Source organism: Bemisia tabaci, chromosome 7 (genome assembly GCF_918797505.1).
Source record: "Bemisia tabaci chromosome 7, PGI_BMITA_v3".
Classification (NCBI taxonomy): Eukaryota; Metazoa; Arthropoda; class Insecta; order Hemiptera; family Aleyrodidae; genus Bemisia; species Bemisia tabaci.
Genome location: NC_092799.1, coordinates 37,051,809 through 37,072,973, shown reverse-complemented (window position 1 = coordinate 37,072,973; position 21,165 = coordinate 37,051,809). Strand labels below are relative to the sequence as shown.

At 40.2% G+C, this 21,165-nt stretch overlaps 1 protein-coding gene across 3 annotated transcripts in view; it reads right to left on the bottom strand.

The window, feature by feature from the left end:
- Positions 1 to 22: 22 nt before the first annotated feature.
- The window catches only part of LOC109032098 (uncharacterized), a 146,883-nt gene continuing 125,740 nt past the window's right edge, over positions 23 to 21,165 (bottom strand). For all 3 annotated transcript variants that reach the window (XM_072302865.1, XM_072302866.1, XM_072302867.1), the window contains 12 exons: positions 20,886 to 21,121; positions 9,904 to 10,044; positions 9,682 to 9,738; positions 9,039 to 9,127; positions 7,001 to 8,610; positions 5,571 to 5,760; positions 4,827 to 4,996; positions 4,281 to 4,420; positions 2,808 to 2,987; positions 2,217 to 2,321; positions 1,586 to 1,801; positions 23 to 847 (listed from right to left, as the gene is read on the bottom strand). In XM_072302865.1, coding sequence (XP_072158966.1) covers positions 680 to 847; positions 1,586 to 1,801; positions 2,217 to 2,321; positions 2,808 to 2,987; positions 4,281 to 4,420; positions 4,827 to 4,996; positions 5,571 to 5,760; positions 7,001 to 8,610; positions 9,039 to 9,127; positions 9,682 to 9,738; positions 9,904 to 10,044; positions 20,886 to 21,121 — 3,302 coding nt within the window. In that variant the 3' untranslated portion in view covers positions 23 to 679. The remainder of the gene's footprint in view (positions 848 to 1,585; positions 1,802 to 2,216; positions 2,322 to 2,807; positions 2,988 to 4,280; positions 4,421 to 4,826; positions 4,997 to 5,570; positions 5,761 to 7,000; positions 8,611 to 9,038; positions 9,128 to 9,681; positions 9,739 to 9,903; positions 10,045 to 20,885; positions 21,122 to 21,165) is intronic.

Below are 21,165 nucleotides of genomic sequence, written 5' to 3'. Positions count from 1 at the left end.
GAACAGAAAACAGAACATCAAATTTCTTTTTTAAAAAAAAAACTGATTTATTAGAAATTTGAACTCAGGATGCTATAAGTAATAACCAACTGTCACAAACTTATTATCTAGGTGCTTTTAAATAAAATAATAAATACAGTGAATGTACAAAACATACAGTATCTTGTCCATAGAATTTGACGGAATTTACACGGTCAGTCCTGTTGAAAGCACAGAACTCAATATATCTTACTTGAATTGAAGTATTTACATTGGTTTTCAAACTCATTCATTGCATTTGTATCACAGTTTTAACTATCCTAAGTTGTCTGTAAAAATCTATAGAAATTTAAAGAGAAATAAGGAATTATTTACAAAGAAAAATCAGACATCTATCAATTTTTTGTTTTGTGTACACATTTACATGAATCAGCTACACTTATTGTATTCTTTGAGATTACGGCACCTGAGCAAAATTACCAGGTAAAACAAATAGAAAAGTTGAAAAAAAAAGCATCAGTAAAAGTCTTTTAGAATCTTTTGGAGTAGGAGAAATTCTTCTAGAGTCCCTAGAAGAGTCTGAAGACAAACATAAGTGCACCCTTTATAAATACACAAAGCTCTTGTACTTTTGCCTGAAGTCGACTTTAATCGTGTATCTGTTGGCTCTCTAATTTTTTTGACCATTACTGACTTGGTTTTAAATAACGCAGAGTGTGTTCTCAAAAGTAGGGAATCCCATCTGTGCCTCTTGCATGATACGTAAGCGTGGCCCAAGAGGGATTCCGAGTTTATGGAGTCTTTCTTCCGTCAAGTACGGTAGCTCAACAAAGCCAATCCGCTCTTTTTCAAAAACTTTTGCGTATTTCTGGAACAAAATAAATCAATGACCGTTAAAGTAATGTAGCGATTCGGCGGTATCAATCTGTGTTTCTCTGCAGTTCACTGCATGTGGAAAGAAACAGAAACATCAGCGATCGTTTGATGGTTGAAAAAATTTCACTCTTTACCAGAAAAGATACCATGTATTCTATTATTTAGTTACAGTAAATTCAGTGGCTATAATGCTTCTTTGTAACTACCTACACCTTTTGAAGTGTAAAAATCCTGTACTTATGAATATTATTTTGATGAGAGAAATATAATAATCTGATGCAAACTAGACATTCCACTGACAAGAGACTCTTGGTAAAATCCTCCAAAACATTCAATGAAAATGTATATCGTACTAAAAAATAATATAATTGAGAAAGACCTTCTCAGAGGGCAATGTTATTTACTCAGTTCTATCACTTTCTCCCAGCCAAATATGTAAAAAAATACAGTTTCAATTACAAAATTTATGATTGCAATTGAGGCAATTTATGGGGAAACGATTTAGAGTAGAGAAAGGCGTTTTAAAAAAGTGCATTTAAAGTTTTGTGTTTGGTATACCGCCAAGACTGAGTAAGAAGGAAATATGTATCTGGTGTGTTTGATACATTTCCTTGAAGGCTGTCTAGTTGTTTATGCAATTATGTTATTTTGAAATTGAGTTTTGAACTTCTTTTCCTTTATTTTGCATGATAGTTTTCAGTCACAATAAGGTACAAAACTCAGAACTTACCTCATAGCCTAATTTTTCCAAAAACAGCTTCATCAGAGGAGGCTCCTCGCCAAAGAATTTTGTTAATTTCTTGACTTTTCCTGGGCTTGAGTTGACCTGCTCTGATGCAGTGTTTGGAGCTGGGGCTTGGCACGGTGCAGTAGAATGAGACCGAATCGCTAGCATATTAGTTTGTGTTCTCAAGGCTGCCAACTCTCCTCGGATCACCTCCATTTCCTGAAACACGTATCAAAATTATAAATATTGTTCTATAATTCTGGATATGTATTTGACAAAGAATTACTCGCATTGCATGCACCAACGATCAAAATTCAACAGGAAAGAATTTATAGTATCATAATTTTACTAAAATTATTTCCTGAAATATTTTTTGTCTGAGAGAGTTTACAGATTCTGATAAAAATATTTTACACCTCAAAAAATTACACCTTTGGTAAAAATTGTACATTGAGTACAGATTTAGTTTCATATTTTTCGAGAGTTTTTAAAATTAATTTAAGCCTCAGGAAATTTATGGTTCAGAAAAAGTAGACAACATTTTTGAGGTGCACCTGATTATCCAAGGCAATGATGGATTTTCAAATTTATTTAATAAGTATGAATGAAAGAAGAGAGTTAGTCAATTAATCACCTGGATCATTATGTGCTGAGTTCGCATTTCCGAGGAAAGATGAGCCACTGAACGTGCCAAAGTAACAACGTGAGATTCCAATCTCTGGAATCGCTTGTTGATTCCCTGTAAAAGAGAAAAAAAAGTGAATTGAAATTTTTAATTGAGGCTCTTTGTAAATCCTTCGCATAATACTTGTGTGCAGTCATTATCATGAGTTCAAAACTTCAAGGAAAAAAATTTGACTCAGATGACCGTCAATTTTGAAGCAAAATTTTAGCCACTTCATAGAGGGTAAAGAGGAGATGAAAGTTAATCCCTCTCGTGCAACATATATTCGTTTTTAATCAAGTAATTTTAAAATTAATGTTGAATCTGCTTCTAATGAAGAGAAAATGACCTACATTCTTTGTCAGGAGTGTCAACAAAATTCAAATTCATTTTATCTGTTAACTACTAAAAATCATACACATTATTCAAAGACAAGATTTCGAACATTGGTTTTTTTTCATTTCAAAGATCGCGTTTCAGTCTGAAACTTCTTAATATTGATTCCTGAGCAGTTGAACTGTTCATGATCTTTACAAAATTAAGGCTAGTGTAGCAACTTACTCGTATATCTTTAACTTTTTTACGTTCATCAGTTCGTCTGTGCTTGTCTCTGATTGGTCGGCTACTGACTGAGGAGGGCAAAGATGACATGCTTCCATGCAGTCGCCTGCGATGGATGCGAGGGTCAGAGGGCTGGTAGTGATGGCTCGCATTTTTCCGCACTCCGAGCAACTTTAATACCTAAAATAAAGTAGAAATACAAATGCTATTTAATTTGTTAAACATAAATCGAAGTAAGTTCAACAATAATGATTATTTCGTCACCTTCCAGGCAAAGTATAACAAGCGCCATGCGACGTTTAAAAATTTCCACCGCCATTATATTTTTTTACAGAGAAATTGTTCAACGAAGCTGTCCGAAAATTACACCGAATTTTCTTTGTGCTACCGATAAAATTTAGTGAAATTTTCGAACAGATTCAACCAACAATTTCTCAGTAAAAAAATAAAATGGCGGCGGAAATTTTTAAACGTCGCATGGCGCTTGTGATACATTGCCTGGAAGGTGACGATTTGTATCCAGATATGTAAATATAGTAAGACTACAGTTCGAACTAAATCTTTATTTTGTCATTTTTTTGATAATTTTAAAAAGTAAAATATTTTGGACAAAGAGATTAGAAATAGTCAGGGCCGGATTCGCCTTCTTGCCGCCCATGGGCCGCCTGTATTTACCTACTTCTCATTCGTTTTGAAACATCAATAAAAACCATCAAGTGAACGTGCCGGAGGGGTAGGCGTGCATAAGACGCGTTTATTCGTGTTGGACACATTTTTTGCGAAAGCCCTATGTCAACACTACCAGCAAAATTTCACGGAACTTTGCGCGAAAGTTAAGTTCCGTAAACCTACCTCTGTGTGGAAAAGGCCTTCCGTTTATAAGAAATGAACGAAAAAATTATGAAAGAACAAACATAAATGTGGTTTAATAATTTTAACTTCCGCCGCCGCGCCGCGCTGACCGCACTGTGTTTTGCGCAATGCGTGAAGTATTTCTACAGTCTTGTAGGCGCTATGCGTTTCGCGTCAACCGCTGCTGACCGCACTGCTTTTGACGCAATGCATGAAGTATTCCTACAGTCTTGTAGGCGCTTTGCGTTTCACGTCGAGCGGTGCTAAACGCACTGTGTTTGACGCAATGATAAATTACAATACTCTCAGGAAATGAGAGATTTTGTCGCCTTTTCTCGTTATTGATGGAGTGTGAAGTCTTTGCATGTACATACAAAAGTGTATGATGAATTACTCAGCAAGGTGTGCCTAGAGAAAAATAAGTGAAAAATTCAACAAATTCTGGGATTATGATTATTTCCTTCCAATAAAGGTTTGAAACCCACTCTGCAAGATCAGATACCTTCATTACTATGGTTTTCGATTACTCTCCCATTCTTTTGGAGCCTCTCTCATGGCAAGTTGGTACTCATTAAATGAGATCAGGATACATGTTATGATTTTAAAAATGTCAATTTTTACCTCAGAATACATTGTTTCTAGAGCTTCTAATTGTTTCCGAATGGTTTGAGCATGGTGAGTGTCAATGGTGGTGCTTTCTTCATCACTTGAATTATTGTCATCTAGCATTGAATCAATGTCAAAATGATGACTTAGTAACACTAGACGAGAAAAAAATAACATCAATGAGAAATGGGTATTTTAGACGTAAAGGCAAGGATTTTCACATGAAAATATTTCAAAAGTTCAAAAAAATTACAGTTTTCTAACAGTTAAATAGGTACCTAAATATAAATAGTATTTAACTTATTTCTTCGAGTTTTGCTACTAGAGGCTACTTATTATTCTTTAAAATATACAATGGGGGGGGGGGGAGAGGCTTGCAACATTACAATCTGAAATATCTATGCATTCCGCACTTTGGCTATTGATATACTTATGAATGTTTCCAGGTAGAAATATTAACACATCGACAAAGATCCCCCCCGCCCCCCTTTGTAATGAGCCCGATGATGGTCAAGATCCATTAATTTGATGTAAAGGAAACGCAAATAAAAGGTAACTTACTTTGAGGTATTTTTGGAGTTTCATTTCGTTTGTTTGCTGCCATTCTATGATGAGAGGATTTATCTTTACTATTCATACGAGCGCTCCATGTCCCCTTCCCTGGTGCTGGCGTTGTCACACACTTCCCGCTTTTTGTTGTCGGATATTCTGGCTTGCTGTTGTATGGTAGACTGGAAACATACAATTACATTGACTTATCACGATTTTTAAATTAGTTTTCATTTTCATGAAATATGGTTCACGTGAAAAGGATCTGCAAGTAGGGAAATGGAAAATATTATTTGTCTTTTCTTGCTCTTTGCTTCTGTTTACATGAAATACTACTCTTTTAATTTAGCCTGTATACATATCTTCATGATTTTCAGGAAATAGATAAAAATGCTTTTTAAACCTTAAAAAAGGGTCAATTGAGATCACAATAGAGGGTGTTTCAAGGAAAGCAGGAAAAAGCTAGGATTCAAATTCCACCAAAAAACATATCTTCAAAATACGGAAAAATGTGGAAAGTTTCTGATAAATATGATTTTTTAAAATGGGAAGAGATTACGAGGAAACTTGTTTTGTAGTTTCCATTAGAGCCTACATCAAAGGCAATTTTAGAGAAGAAAATGAGCCTTAAACTGTCACTAAGTAACTTTCAAGTGCACAAGTTTTTATTCAACTAAAAACACACGTAGAAAAACTTGGAGTGCAAAATGTAAATTTTTGTTTTTTTTTAAAAAAAAATAGGTACTATAATTTTACCTTTTATGTTTGTGCTGTATTGGTTGTTGATCATCAGATGATCCAGTCGGCGAGAGAGGAGGAAGTGGAGGAGTTAATGAAGAGATGCTCTCACTGATGGTTGAATCTGCTGCATTTGCTTGTAATTTTGGATCCAAAATATTTCTAAGTTCATTTTCTACTACGTCCACCCAACCATTTTCATTAGCAACTGTAAAAGAAGAATGCCAAGTTAAATAATTAAGAGAATTCGAATATTAAAATAATGCCACTTCAAAAGAGTTAGATGTTTAGCCCGAAAAAGTGCCTTTAATGCTTACACGGTGATTTTCGCCTTCAAAATCAGAGGATGCAATACATGTTTCATTTTCGCTATAATGCGTCAACATTATCCGAAGGCTGTTGATGCCTCGCAGGCGAAAGAATCGAGTTCGTAGCCTGCAGATGATTGGCACTTCCACTTCTAGTAATTGCACTTCTCTCAACTCCTAACATCTCTTATAAGTAATTTTGTTTTGGTAAAAAAAAGAAACTTGCAGACACTCAGCTTCCGAGTTCGGTTACTGTCCCTCTCAAACGAACTGGCGTGTGACCTATTCGGCAATGCGTACTTATCGCTTTCAGTTGCAATTGCCGTCTTGCTTACACTGCCGTGCTAAGGAAGAGCACCGTACGAGCCTTCGAAAGTTGCCTTATTTCCTTCTATATAAAACGAATTCACTGGAAAAAATTTTGAATATTTTTCCTCCAATTTTTCAGAAAATTTTGATGACAATTTAATCTAAAATATCTGAAAATTTTAAGAAAAAATATGCTTATAATTGTCTTCAGAAATAAATATTTTCCGAGAGGCAATTTGGCAACATTCGAGCGATCATTTGGCGTTTTTCCTCAGCACGGCAGTATGTCTCTTTACCAACCTTTTTAGTTTCTCGTTTTTATTTTTTTTTCTCTCTCTCTCTTTTCGTCCCAAATAGAATCTGAAAATCAATGAAGCAAACATACCTTCACTGGAAAAAAACACATTTGATCCCACATTTGAGTCCAGACTCTTAAAATCATCGACAAGAATAAGTACACTTGATTCAATCAGAATCTAGCTTAAATCAAGAACCAAGCCTCTTAATTTAAGCGGATTTCGTTTTGATTCAAGCAAAAATCCGATTGAATCAAGAGTACTTTTTCTTGTCGATGTTTTTAAAAGTCTGGACTCTAGATCCAATGTGTTTTTTTCCAGTGTAGGTATGTTTGCTTCATCGATTTTCAGATTCTATTTGGGAAGAAAAGAGAGAGAGGAAAAAAAAATAAAAACGAGAAACTAAAAAGGTAGGTAAAGAGACATACTGCCGTGCTGAGGAAAACCCCGAATGAGCGCTCGAATGTTGCCAAATTGCCAGTGTGTTTTTTCCCCCAGTGTAGACAAATGAAGATTACGAAGAATCTAGTCTCACCTGGATTTCTATGAGGTTCAGAAGACAGTTCGGGTGACGTATCAATTTGTCTATCAGACTTCCCCGCTTTTCCGCTGCTGTAGACAGTGCTTCCCCTGCCCGAATCAGAGTGCCCACTATTGCGGAGTTTATCGTAGTCCGAACTGATGCCGCTGAGAGGACCGCTCTTACTGAACCCGCCTTCATCCTCACCGCTATGTGCTTGGTTGATGTTCTCCCTCGAGCTATCATAAGTCTGCGCACTCTGCTGGTAACCATCTCTCTGAGCATTCTGCTGGTATCCGTCTTTCTGGGAACTCTGCTGGTAACCGTCCCTCTGAGCACTCTGCTGGTATCCGTCCTTCTGAGCACATTGCTGGTAACCGTCCCTCGGCGCATTCTGCTGGTAACCGTCCCTCTGAGCACTCTGGTAAGCATCTTTCTGAGCAGCCTGATAAGTATCCCTCTGAGTCTGTTCCTCGTTCTTGGTAATCGGTTCCCGGAGGATGTCCTCTTTGGCTACTTTGTGGTAAACGGAGTTGGGTGTCTGTTGCCCGTTATAGTGCGTCATCTCCGGGATCCTGTTCGTGTAGTCGTCCACGGGCCGCACGCTCAGATGCGACGGTTTAGGGTTCGGTGGGGGCTGCGACATCTTCTGGTCCGGCGTCCGGTGGTTCTCCGGCCGCCTGAACTCCTTCTGAGCGACGGGAGTCAGAGGCGTTCGACTCAAGACGGTAGTCGACCTGGAGATCTCGGCTGGCATGTTGTTCGGATACCTTAGCGTCGGTGAGTTCGGATCGTTGCAGGATGAGAGGTCCATCTGGCTCTTGGCCATCCTAGTATCAGCGATGACGGGTCTTTGACCGTACATGCTCTCCAACCGTCGGCCGACCGGTGTTTCGGTTTCGTTCAGCGGGCGTTGGTTCGGGGTGTGGACGGAAAGTCCCCTGGAGTCGAGGTAGATGGTCTTCTGGTTCGACTCGACGACGTGCCGCGGGGGCGTGTCGATGGCGGTTTCAAGGACCTTCTCTCGTTGTTGGTACAACTGCTGGCTCATGAGCTGTTGTTGCATGTGGTGGTTCTGGTGTTGCGGCGTGTGGTGCTGGATGTGGTGTTGGTTCACGTGCGGCTGCGTGTGTTGGTGTTGATAGTGCTGCGGCTGCTGGTATTGTTGGTACTGTTGCGACACGTTCTGGTACTGTTGGTGCTGCATTTGCTGCTGTTGTTGGTGCTGCTGTTGATGTCGGTCCCGGATCTCCTGATTCCGTCGCATGATTTCGTTGTTCCGGCTGAGGATCTGATTCTGCTGCATGATTCTGATCTGCTGCTGCGGGCTCTGCGCCACCGAGCCGATGTACACGCCGTGTTGCCGCAGCTGACTCTGAGGGCTGAGGCTTTCCTCCGGCCTCGTCGTCGGCGTTGTCGTCGTCTGGGTGACGCCGTTGTTGCTCTCGGCGTTGTTCAGCTCGGTCTCCGTGCACGGTTCCATTTTGTTCTTCGAGAACCTGCTGGATATCATGTCGCGGATGGTATGGTAGGTTCTCGTGTGTAGAGCTTTTGAGGTAGAGTTCTCGGATTCCGGGGTAGAGTGAACTGGTCCATTTTTCGGGACCGCACCAGAGGATATTTGGCTGTGAAAAAAAAGACGATTATATTAAAATTAGTACTAAATGAGGTATTCCGAGATGTCTACATGATTCATTGCAGTTAGTCGGCGGCATAGGCGTACCTAGGTCATTTTGCTGGAGAGGTCTGTCCCCCCCACTACCGGGGGGGGTCTGAGGAGTATGGAATACTTCCCAGCTCATCAGAGGGGGGTCCCGGGAAATTTTTGAAATTTTAACTCTATTTGAGCGCATCTTGAGGCATCCTGAAAAACTGCCCTCCACTGTTTTTGCATTCACAGAATTTACAGTAAACTGCTGCAAGGACAGTCAAGCCACATCTAAGGATGATCAGACACAATTTTGACCACCAAAATACTATCATATAGCATTTAATTCTCTACGGTGCAAGCATTGAAAATTTTCACATCATGCAGTTGGAAGTTGATATTTACCTAAGGTTAGGTGGGCAGGATAGATCTTGGCCTCGAATTGGAGACAGTTCTGAAATTTGGCTTGAATCCATCAAATTCATTGGTTGAGCCTGTCAAAAAAAAAGGAAAAATAACTAAAATTAGTATATTTTGAATCTGAATCGTGTCAATACAAGATGAGGGGCTGATATCCAGATAGGATCCAGTGAAGAGACGTTATCCCAAAGTTTGTAGACCACACTGGATTTCAGTGCTACTGGAGGTGAAGAAGAATAAGAAAAAGATATAGGAGAAGAGGAGGAAGAGGAAACAACAGAATGTTAAAAGAGAACTATAAAACTTAATTTCGATTATACTTTCGTCACTCTCGCAAAAAATAATGTACATACGTCGCAGGGTCAAATCAGGGATTTTGTTGAAAAGCTTCTACGACAAACTTAATAAGGATCATCAGACATAGTTTTGACCTCCTGATAAGCAGGGAACGTAAAAAGGCTGCACTGTATCCAGCGTCTTCAATGAATGGCTTCATTTGTACAATGATTTTGCACGCCTACGAGTACCTATAGTGAAATGTTGCTTCAAAATCACTCAAATGATCATGTTAAATTGAAAAAAATCAAATTGAACCTGTAAGATTCAAAAGTTGAATGATGAGACGTACCTTAAACACTTGGAGGTTTTGCGTTTGTTGAGATCCAGTGTGATTTAAATTTGAATTCTAAACAAAAAGGGAAAAAGACATAAATTTAAAAAAAATGACAAAAAACAGAAAATTAAATTGAAAATGGCATTTGACCAATGGAAATCTTTTTTATGAATCTTAGCAAATATTATTCAAATAAATACAAATTATAATTATCAATAACGAATTCGCAGAACTTACCCTATGTTTGTCTTCAATCCATGCCATCTGTATGTGGGGAGCATCTGGAGCAATTGAGGAATTTGGCCTCTTCAAATAGTCATTTAAAATCGGAATTTTTGAGTTCTTATCTGTACTGCTTAAAGTTACTTCTCGTTCGATCTGTAACAAGAAAAATAATTGGAAAATACTTAATATCTCCCGCATGAAAAGATAATTATTTCACGTTACCTATGATAACCATATGCAATGTGCGGATCAAAACAGAAATCTCAAATTATTCTTCTATAAATTTTTGAAAAACTCAATGATTATGGTGCTCCAAACTTTTTGATACCGATTCCTTTTGGTACTTACGAAGTTTCAGGCTGTATGTCAAAAATACAGATCGACAAATACCGAAATCATCATTATTTGCGATTTCTAAAAACTGAAAAAGTTGAGTTCGTTTTGATACTATGCGCTTCAATTTCACTACGTACTCCCATGCATCGGACCCTTCGATGGAGAATGTGCAAGTGTCTAAAATTTCTTAAATTTACAATGATTTTACGAAGAGCACTAAGGATATCCTCGGTTTTTAAATTGGACAGGTATTGGGGGAAATATGACAAAATAACCTAGCTGCTGAAATACATGCGTTTAAATTGAAAATGCCACCAGACGACGTTACGAGACGGCACATTTTCTCACTTTTAAACATATTTTTTCACAATTTTCTATTTCAGAAAAAAATTATGATAAATACTGCGAACTCAACTCATTGAGCACTCTCAGACGAAGCAATAAAATGTTAATAAGCATTGAAAAAAAATCCGGCCGTAGAATCCGTACTTACAGGCTATATAGACATACCGCCCGCATTCCGAGCTCAGAGGCCGAGAGTTCCGGGCGCAGCACCCGGAGCAATCGAAGCCACGGCTCCAGCACCCGTAACTTTCGGCATGTGAGCCGGGAACAGACGGTATGTCCATAAAGCTTGTAACTTTTTTTTTTCAGTGTGCAAATCCTCCATTGTAGGGTTTCATCTGTAGATGTTCTCCATTCTTGAACTGTTCCGGCATTGGGTGTAAAAGTTGATTCTGTTCCTGCGGCCCGATTATTGAAACTATGTGAGCCCGACACGACAAGACATAGCCCTATCTCAACCATGCAATATATCGCAATTCGATGTTTTATCTGGCTGGTTTAAATTTCAATAATCGGCCGGCAGGTCGGTTAAATCAGTTAATCACAGTTAACGCGTTTGGGTGTTTATTATGGGCAATGTTCAGAAATTTGCGGAGTCACTACTAAATTCACTACTAAACTACTACTATTCTTTACTATTCTATTCGTCTACTATTAAATTCATCTTAACGTTTCCAGGTTCTCGTTATCGGCACGTACTACGTGCATCGCGCAGTTCAACAATTAAGGCGAACAGGCTCGAAGCGCCAGCGCCACACCGTGATCGCGTGCCAGCACGTTGACCAAGCGACCCGAGCAAGTAACTTCATTAAGAGAATAGGCGCGGCGACAAGTTCAAGGGAAGAACAGCCCAGCCTTTATGGGAACCAAAGGCAGATGAGCTGTTTCGGTCCGACGTCCGCTTGTCCCACAACTTGCGGTGCCTCTAATCTGAGCTCGCGGCGGTTCCATTCATGCAGATCACCGGACACCGGGTCCGGAATGCCCTCGTATTCCTCCGTGCTAAGGAAAAACGCCGTATGAACATTCAAGAGTTGCCAAATTGCCCCGGATAAAATATGTACTATTAAAGAAGATTATGCCTTTTTTTACTATGACATTTTCAGACGTTTTAGATAGAATTGCGAACCAAATGGAGGATTTGCACACAAATTTTCGTTGTTTCATCTGAGAATGAGCTAAGTTCCCGGTATTTTTCATAATTTTTTTTCTGACATGAGAAATTGGAGAAAGATTGACTTAAAAGTGAGGAATTTTTCCACCTTGTGACGTCATCTGGCGGCATTTCCCATTTAAACACATGTATTTTAGCAGATTAGGTCATTTTGCTATATTTTCTCCAATAATTCTTCAATTTAAAAACCAAGGATATCCTCGTACTCAATTTACCTAGCAGTTTCATTTTAGACATAAAATTCACAAAATTTTGGACACCTGCAAATTCTCCATTACCTTAAAAAATTGAAGGAAAATATTGACGATTTTCCTAGTAACATAGGTTTTCATTGACGGAAACATGGCAGCGTCTGAAGGCTCATACGGCGTTCTTCCTTATTGCACGGCAGTTGGCAGTCGCCCAAGTCGAGTGGAGACCATCCGAGTCATCGCTTGTGCTCGCTTGTTTGGACGCATTTAAATTGAATAACTTAAATTAAATAAATTAAATTACAGAAATTAAGGAATCTATATGCGACCGTCCACCGGTGTACGCATCATCACAGCACGGCCAGTGGCGACTTTTGAAAGTCTGCAACGCTGTTTTTCCGACATTAAATGGACGTAAAACAATTCTAAAACAAACGTAAAACCAACGTAAGAGAATTCTTGGCGAGGCAGCTGCCTCCCCCTAAAAGCGACATTTATGGCAAACAGTGGTTATTAAATATGGAGGATAAAGTAACAGTGGTTACTAAAATTACTTTTAATCGATTTGGGTGGAAAAATTGATTTTGCATAAAATTTCGACAAAAAACTTTTGCGCCCGGGTCTATCTTCCAAAAGTCAAGAAAAAATGAACCTTAAGAAGGGATTATGAATTTTTGAGCCGATTAGAGGAATGTTCCGTAGGAGCAAAAGGTTCTTGATTCGTCAAACAATGCCATCATTTACTTACATCGTGTCAGAATACATATTAAGACAGTTTGTTTTTCTAGCCTGGCGTTGAAGTCTCCGGAAAGGGCCTCCTTTCAAGTATTACGCAAGACATCGCAGTTTGGCCGACTTTTTGACCCCCTTGGAAGGCATCTTTAAGACATCTCTTTCCCCCTCTCCGTTTTGAATTACATTAGACTGACTTGACCCCCCCCCCCCCCCCCAAATTGCGCAAGTGCGATTGACCAGTAGAGGATAGCTCAACAGTGTCAGGTCATTCAGAATCGTATAATATTTGAACATGAACCAGCATTGTTTTCTTTCCGTCCACGTCTGTCTCTGCCTTGCGTGACGTATCAGAAGCAAACCCGCACTTCTGAATCGTCCCTTGCGCAATTTTCGCGAGTCTTGCGAATCGCCATTATCAGGGTCGTCCTGTGTCATTGTTGTTGTATTTTCTATTTGCCGATCTAATTTCCTTCGGGTAACACGGAGGCGCTATCGGGTTTCAAATCAAATACACAGAGCATACATCAAGCGAAAGACGGAGTAGGATGAGGGAGGGACTCAACGGTGTTGCCAAGTGCACCTATGAAACCACGGCCAGCAATTACTCACCGCGCAGTACGTTTATAGGTATTGTTAATACCTAGATTTAGTATCGCCGATGAAAGTTCCAAACCACGTACCTCAGACAACCTGATCTTTCAAAAGAGCGAGAGAACTGTCAACATTCGTCATTTTTGAGGGTAGAGGGGAAATAATTCTTGGAGATGGGACGGGTAAAATGCTTTTTTTGACTTTATCAGAGTTTTCAATGGACCGAGTTTAACAGAAAGGAACCAAGCCACATCAGCTATTGCCAAATTTAACTGGGCAATTTAATTTTTTACGGGAGATCGCTCAAGCTAATTCCTCTGAAATTTTTAAGGAATTTGCTTCAAACTAAGGAGAATTTTCACTGAAATTTGCACGAAAATCCGCACAACCGTTTTCATGAAAAAAATTAACTTGCCCGATTAAAGTTGGCAATAGCAGATGTTGCTTGGTTCCTTTCTGTTTAACGTGGTCCGAATGAAGTTCCTATCTGTTTCGAAGAGCGGCCGAAAAAGTGAGATACGTGTTTTTGTAACTAAGGGTCACCACTAACATATCGAGGGATATCGTGAGATACGTGATTTGAGAATTACTGTTTAAACCTATTTTTTGCGGATCACAAATTAAATACGATTTCAAATGCATTGATTCACTCTGCTACAATGTTGATTGGGTTTTTAAATGATGCATCTATTTGGCCTCCGCGGCGGCGCCGGAAAGTATCTTTTCACAATGAAGGTGTTACTTATCGACGGTGAAAGTCGGCAATCACATAACTCGTTTGCGGTGTCTGAAAATCTCCGCCTCTACGTCATTTTTTTAAAGGAGAGCAAATTGACACTATTTCTTGAAGTTTTTGCAGAATTTTCTTCGCATTGAGAAGAAAAATCATGACAGTTTTAAAGAATTGCCGTTGAGTAGTTTTCCATTTAAAAAATAAAGTATGACAGGAAGTCTGCGACGTCGCAAACCGAGTTATGTGATTGATTGCCGACTTGCACCGTCGTTATGCGTTAACACGTTTTAAATCTACGTTGCTACACTGTTGATTGGGTGTTTTTGAATGATGCAACTATTCAGGCTCTGAGGCCACGCTAGGAGGTATTTTTCCCGTTGAAGGCGTTTCTTATGCGTCGACACTTTTCTTCAAAGAATTATCTGAAGCAAAGGAAGGCAGGGATTTTTTTTCTTTTAAGGAAAACTATCCAACATTTTTTCTCAAGATTTTCCGTACGACAATTTCCGATCGACAAAACAATATACCTGCATCATCAACATAAAAGATTTACGAACGTTTACGTATTTTCCGACGTCAGCCATTGACATTAATTTAGTATATTTATAATTCCGGTTACCGGGTTTCAAAATTTTGAATTGGCGAACTTCATAATTACTGCTGACAAATCAATTCACATAGATTGAACAAAAAATCAGCGCCTCTTAGCAACACGCGACAGCTGAAACCAATTCAGATAGTAGAAGTACAATCTCTCTTCTCGTTCCGTCCACTAGCCTTCGTTAAAAAGTCATGGACAGCTGAATAATTAGTTCGTATTTTAGCGTACGCTTCAAACATGCAATTTGTTTGAGATTCTTTTCCTGACGCTAATCTGACACTTCTATAGCCACTAGACGCGAACGCGTAGGTGTGGGCAGTTTAGTGGTGCTAAATTGACAAGCAGTGTGCAAAACGTCATTAAGGAGTGAAGTGAGGTACGGAAATATTCACTGAACATTTGACAACATTGTCCTGAGCCATACGCGGCAAGCACACCAGACGATGGTACTAAGATATCAGGACAGGTAAAACAATTTTTCGAGAGGCAAATTTTACTCCCTTATGCACCTGCCTTGTCAGAGCGAGGGAAATTGAAACTTTAGCTTGGTATCAAGAGTCAAGGAAAATGAACTTAAAGCAGAATGAATTTAGCCGATAGTATTATGTATTTGGATGAAAGCGCATAACTATCAAATGAAAAATACGGAGTTTACGTAGAGAGGCCAAATATTCAACAAATAATGGAAAAGAAAAGAAGGACATAACTTCAAAACGAACTGTAATTGGATTCTGAAAGAAGAGGGCTTTGTTTCCCCGCAGTGAGTGGCACTGGTACTATCAACAACTGTGAAGTTTTCTGTTTTCCAGGGAATAACCCACATGCGGGGTTCCTAAGCAACTATTAATACCCGCAGTTTGAGCTGAACTGAACATGGTGAATGGTGAAATACGATGATGCAGCCTTGTGAGGCTACTCACCTGTGAAAAGTTTTCCTCTCTTATCACTAGCAGTAAAATGAGGGGGTCAGAGGAACAAAGCCAACTCGCTGTTGTAAACTACTTTTCAATTTTTTTTTACTTCTTGTTTATTTTTTTTTTCTTTCTCTTTCTCCACCGCCCTTCTTTTCTTCTCATCATGCCCCATACCTTCTGTGTGATCAAAATATGCATAATATATGCATATTGCATGATAAAATACCTTATAAGATTTTTCAAAATTCAAGTTTTCGGCAATTCGAGCAATATTTTTCGTTTTTTATCCAGGCTTTTTAAAACGCAGGATGGGGGAGAGGGGCAATCACCCCCTACCTCCCACCCCAATGACGCCACTGTGCATTTAATGCATACGCACGTATTTCTTTTTAGCATTCATATCATCAAAAAATCATTCGACTCTTTGATGTAAGTTATCAAGAATTATTTTTTCTGAGATCGTCCTGAAGATTCTCTAATGTCAGTGAGAAATTTCCCGCCGGGAGGTGTGCGAGGAGGGGACCGAGAAAATTTAAAAAAAGAAAGTAGCGTGGGGCTCAGAAACTCGAGGGGGGCAGGGAAGAGCCCCCCTTAATAAGTGTGATTAACGTGATAGAGACCTCGGCACCTGTGTGTCGGCGTGTCGAGCTAACAACTCCTTGAAGAGTGTGATGCACAAACGGGCGAACACACGAAGATGCGGTGAGATCTATGGCCTCGCGACCTCTCCGCTCGGTGGGTCACATCGGATAAAGCTCGAGAGCAAAGAGCGAAGAATCGGTCATCTCGGCATTGCTCATCGTACACTGGAGTAAAATTGTAGACCTTTGATGAAATGGACGTATTTCTATCAAACGGAACTAAGCGTCATAGGGGGAAGAAGGTAGAGGGGGGCTTGTATTGGCGGCAGAAACGGGCGTCGGGCTCGTTCCGTCCTATACCCGCAATGCTTTTCCATGGCGCTTAGTTCCGTTTGACAGAACGCGCTATCCGGCATTCTAAATTCCTCAAAAGGAACTCAGATTGGCGCTCAGTTCCGTTTGACAGAAATACGTCCAAATGATTGAGGGGCTCAGTGCATATAAAACGAATGCACATTGCAACAAAGACGTTAGACAATTTCGACACAGCTAACCCAAATCGGTGTTATGCACCAACTTGTTGGAGTTGTGCTGAAAGTAACTGGTGCTGCACCAATGAGTTGGAGGACATCTCAAGTGAGTTAGTGTACACCACCAATTTTGGATTACCAGTGTCGAAACTATCCAACATTTTTCCGATGCACATTACTACGAAAAATAGACTGCTCTGAAAAAGGAGATTTTCTCCATTGCAAAGAAGACGCAGAACGAAAGTGTACAACTCCATCCATTTCCGGCCACTGTTTGCTACGCGAGTTTCTGTAAATTAGATACGTTTGCCAAAGAAATTACTCAAAACTTTGGTCAGCAATCATTATGTAAGGTGAATCTGAGACGGTGTGTTGACATTTTTTAACTATCTTAATAACTTCAGTATTATGCTTTTCAAATTTAAGCTATTAAAACAAATAAAGATTATTATTGAAATACTTATAGTCAATATTACAGTCTTCAAGTTGATGCGGCTTATGCTTTAATAGTGTTCCTGTTCTGGTTGAGATAAATTTGATTTATATAAAGTCTAGAAGTAGAAAACTAGGGTCACTCTAAACTAGAGTGGTCACTTCCAAACATACACTATTAAAAATATAGTAGTGCTAGGTCTCTACAATATATCGTCTCAGCTCACACATTTCAGTAAAATAAACGCATCCACGCCGTCGTCAAGTCGAGTGCGTGGTGCGACGGATATGAGAAAGAAAGTGGAGTCCTCGCCCGCATTTGTGCAGGAAGCGGGAATCAATTGCTAATCTCTTTTTTTCTGTGAGAATTTTCTCATACGCGCGCACGGCTGTTGCTGCGGCTGTCGACGTCGTCGATCGGGTCGAAATTTTGTTGCACCTCGCGGCTCCGGCCGAAGCCTCGTTACCGACGCAACAGAAGGAAACATCGATCTTCCTGCAAGCTTTTGTTCTTGATCCGTCGTCGTCGAACCCGATGAGAAAACTCGGGGGTGGGAGAAACGAAAGTTGGGTCCCGTTTGGTTCTCATACGCACATCCGCGGTGGCTCCGTTTTATGCGACAGTCCCATTGAAAGAGCTTGTCATCATCTTGCGATATTGTCAACTCCGACGGAACTAATGTTACCTACTTGCTTATGTTTGCTTAAGTTTATGTTGTTTGGCTTGGATTTCCCAAAGACTTTGACCTGATTCCTCTTGGGGACAAACAGCCGCTTCCAAAAGTTGGGATCACAATACTGATCACAATTCGCATAAACTTCAAACCAATGATTGATTCGATTGTAGTCTGCTAAAATTTTGTTGTGGGTTGGATGATCTCCGAAAAATAATTCATCACGACCCTTTGAGCATTGATATTACTGTCTTGATCATCGGCGGTTAGTGGAGACCGCAGACAAGCCCAAGAGGAAAAGACGGTTGAAGGAAGGATAAAGAGCGCAGAAGTCGGGCAGAAAAGCCTCAGGACTGCAAAGAAAAGAAGACGAAGAACTGAAATTAGGGGAGGAAAAAAGAAAAAGATTTGCTGACTCGGCTTGTTGGGGATATTTTCGAGTTTTTCTCTTCGTTGGATGTTGTTCGTATCAAGTTCAGTCTAGAGTACCTGTGTATAGCGAGAGAATGGGCACTTGGGCAGGCGTCAAACTCCGAAAATTCATCGGGATTTCACCGATGCCGCCGCGAATAAAGATAGTGCCCGAAAAGGCAGCCAATGATTTCAAATTATTCAGAACGATTTACTCTTGAAATTTTTACAACCCACCGATGTTAAAGCACGTATTTCACTCAGTTTATGTAGGCGATCAAATGCGCGATACTTGAGTAATGACCCTTCTCGGGGACTTGAACGCCAGGCCAGGAAAACAAACCTTCTTAAATTGGACCACATTTTGCAATTCGGAAGAACAATTTCTGGCTCATCGATCAGAACACTTATTTTCATAGGGAAACTAGTATTATACAGCATCCCTCATTTTAATAAGGAACACGTTTCTGGAAACTGAGCAGTTCGTCGAATAAGTTCCTCGAACCGCGCTCGTGTGGACAGGGTCTAAAAGCAGCGTTCGAAACTCACCTTTGAGTTTTAGGAGCCATGTGGCGCATCAAGCTCAATTTTTAGGGGCCATTGAGGATTTTTTAGGGCCCAGATTGACTTTGTGCCTATATACCACGGCGCATTTACTGAAAAGTTAGACGCAAGATGTTTTAGTCACAGAACTAGTAACTGTAATTCGGGGGAAATTTTGAAAATTCACCGAAAAGAAAAATTAGAATTTTTTTTTTTTTTTGGGGGGGGGAGGGCAATTTTCAGGGGCCACGTTGGCGCAGAGCCTTTATTTTTTAGGCGCCATGACCGATTTCTTAGGCGCATTTGGCGCCTGTGAGTTTCGAACACTGTCCAAGAGCCAACACGTCCCTTCACGTTCACTCTTTTTAAGAGCGCAGCGCATGGGTGACTCGACGGATCAACAAGTACGGAGCCCGGAGCGGATGTGACGGAAACGAAAGGACGAAGGTAACAAGTGGGGTTGGACGCGAGGGGCGCCACGCTGAAAATCCTAATAATAAGCGGCCGTTACAGATAACTGCCCCGGCCCCTGCCACGGCGCTGGAGTTAAAATCTTGAAACCGTGCTTTGATTTCCGGTGCGGACTGGGATGGGGTTCGGCCCGACGGCGGGGGCAACTGGGCAAGACGTCATGACTCGCTGCACTTAACCCCGTTCGCGGCTCGCGGGGCAGCCAAGCGAGAAGATGGACTCGGGGTCCTGTAGGAACGTCCAGGATCCAGCAGGTGGGTCCCCGGCCGGCCCGGGGTAACCGTAGTCAACAGGTTAGGGCAATCCGTGCAGAAATTACAACACCATGGATCAACCGCACTGGAAAAAAAAAAAAAAAAAAAAAAAAAAAAAAAAAAAAAAAAAAAAAAAAACACATGGGATCTAGAATCCAGACTCTTGAAAACATTGACAAGGAAAGATACTCTCGATTCAATCAGATTTTTGCTTGAATCAAAAGGAAATTCGCTCAAATTAAGAGGCTTGGTTCTTGATTTAAGCAAAAATCCGATTGAATCAAGAGTATTTTGTCTTGTCGATTTTTAAGTGTCTGGACTCTAGATCCAATGTGTTCTTTTTTTCCAGTGCGTATTGGAGCCGTATTGGTAACCGTATTGGATGGATCAACCGTAAATTTTACTTCTGCACAATTTTAAGATAGAAACTATTTGGTTTATTTTTATAATTGCAATTTCTATGTTTTGTTAAACTATCCTTAATCTTTTATATTATTAAAATATTATTAAGATTCTTTGATTTAGCCACTTATTCTACCTTGCTAAGGAAAAACGCCATATGAGCCTTTAGGCGTTGCCAAATTTCCTTTGTATGATAATATAATAATAATATAATATAATAATAATAATAATATATCTTTATTTGTTTTTTGGCTTGCACATGGCTTCTACAAATGCGTCGAATTTTTCTAAACAAGAAACAAGAATAAATATATGTATATAAAAAAATGATGAAACATGAATTTTCCGGAATGTTTATAAACATTTTCCCTCCGATTTTTCAGGGTATTTAGTTCGTAATTTGATCTAAATAGTCTAAAAATTTCAAGGAAAAATATTGATAACTTCCCTCGAAAATAAACATTCTATCGGAGGATATTTGGCAACACTCGAATGTTCATACGGCGTTTTCCTTAGCACCGCAGTATTGCAATCCGTCCTTTCTCTATCGGAAAAAAATAAATGAATTTCAACATTGCGAAATATCCACGTCCAACTTGTACTTTTAGGTGTTGTTCATAACATACGTAACGCTCTTGGAGGAGCAGGTATGAACTTTCGATATGGGTGCCTTAAAAAGGGGAGGGGAAGTTTTATGAACGACCCCTTATTAAGAAACTTTGGGCACTTTCAACTGTGAATTTCACTGATTTTTCCTCTGATCACACGAAAGAATCAGCAAAATTGTGGACAGAAATTATGCTGACATATTTCTGATATTAAATTATAACTTTCTCAAAAAAAGAAAAAGAAAAATCAGGAGAAGAAAAAGAGGAAAAAGAGAGGAAAAGAAGGAGAGGCAAAAGAAGAGAAATATCACGAGAGAAAATTAAAAAAAAATAAAACTCGGATGAGCTTGACGTACTGGAGAAACTTGTGTCGGGCTTTTTCAGTTACAAATCTCAACATCCAGTAGAAACTAACGTATTTACCATACGGTCGTATTTTCAAAACGCAATCGAAGTATCGGGACTTACCGGAAATTTGCTCGAGTGAGTGTGAAGACTAGGGGTGGATGCGTGGGGTTGGTCCGGGGCCCCGGGGATGGGCGGCTCGTTGTGAAGGGGCCGCGGGGGCATCCTGTACGGGGGTGGCGGCGGGGTGGTCGTCAGGGGCGGGGTGGCGCTGGCAGTGGGGCGGCTCTCCGATCCAGCTCCACTCACCGGCTTCGGCGGGGGCACACGCTTGTACGGGCCGCTGCTCTCCAAGTCAACTGCAACACACAGAACAGAGAATTGTTGAGAAAGTCAAGAAAAA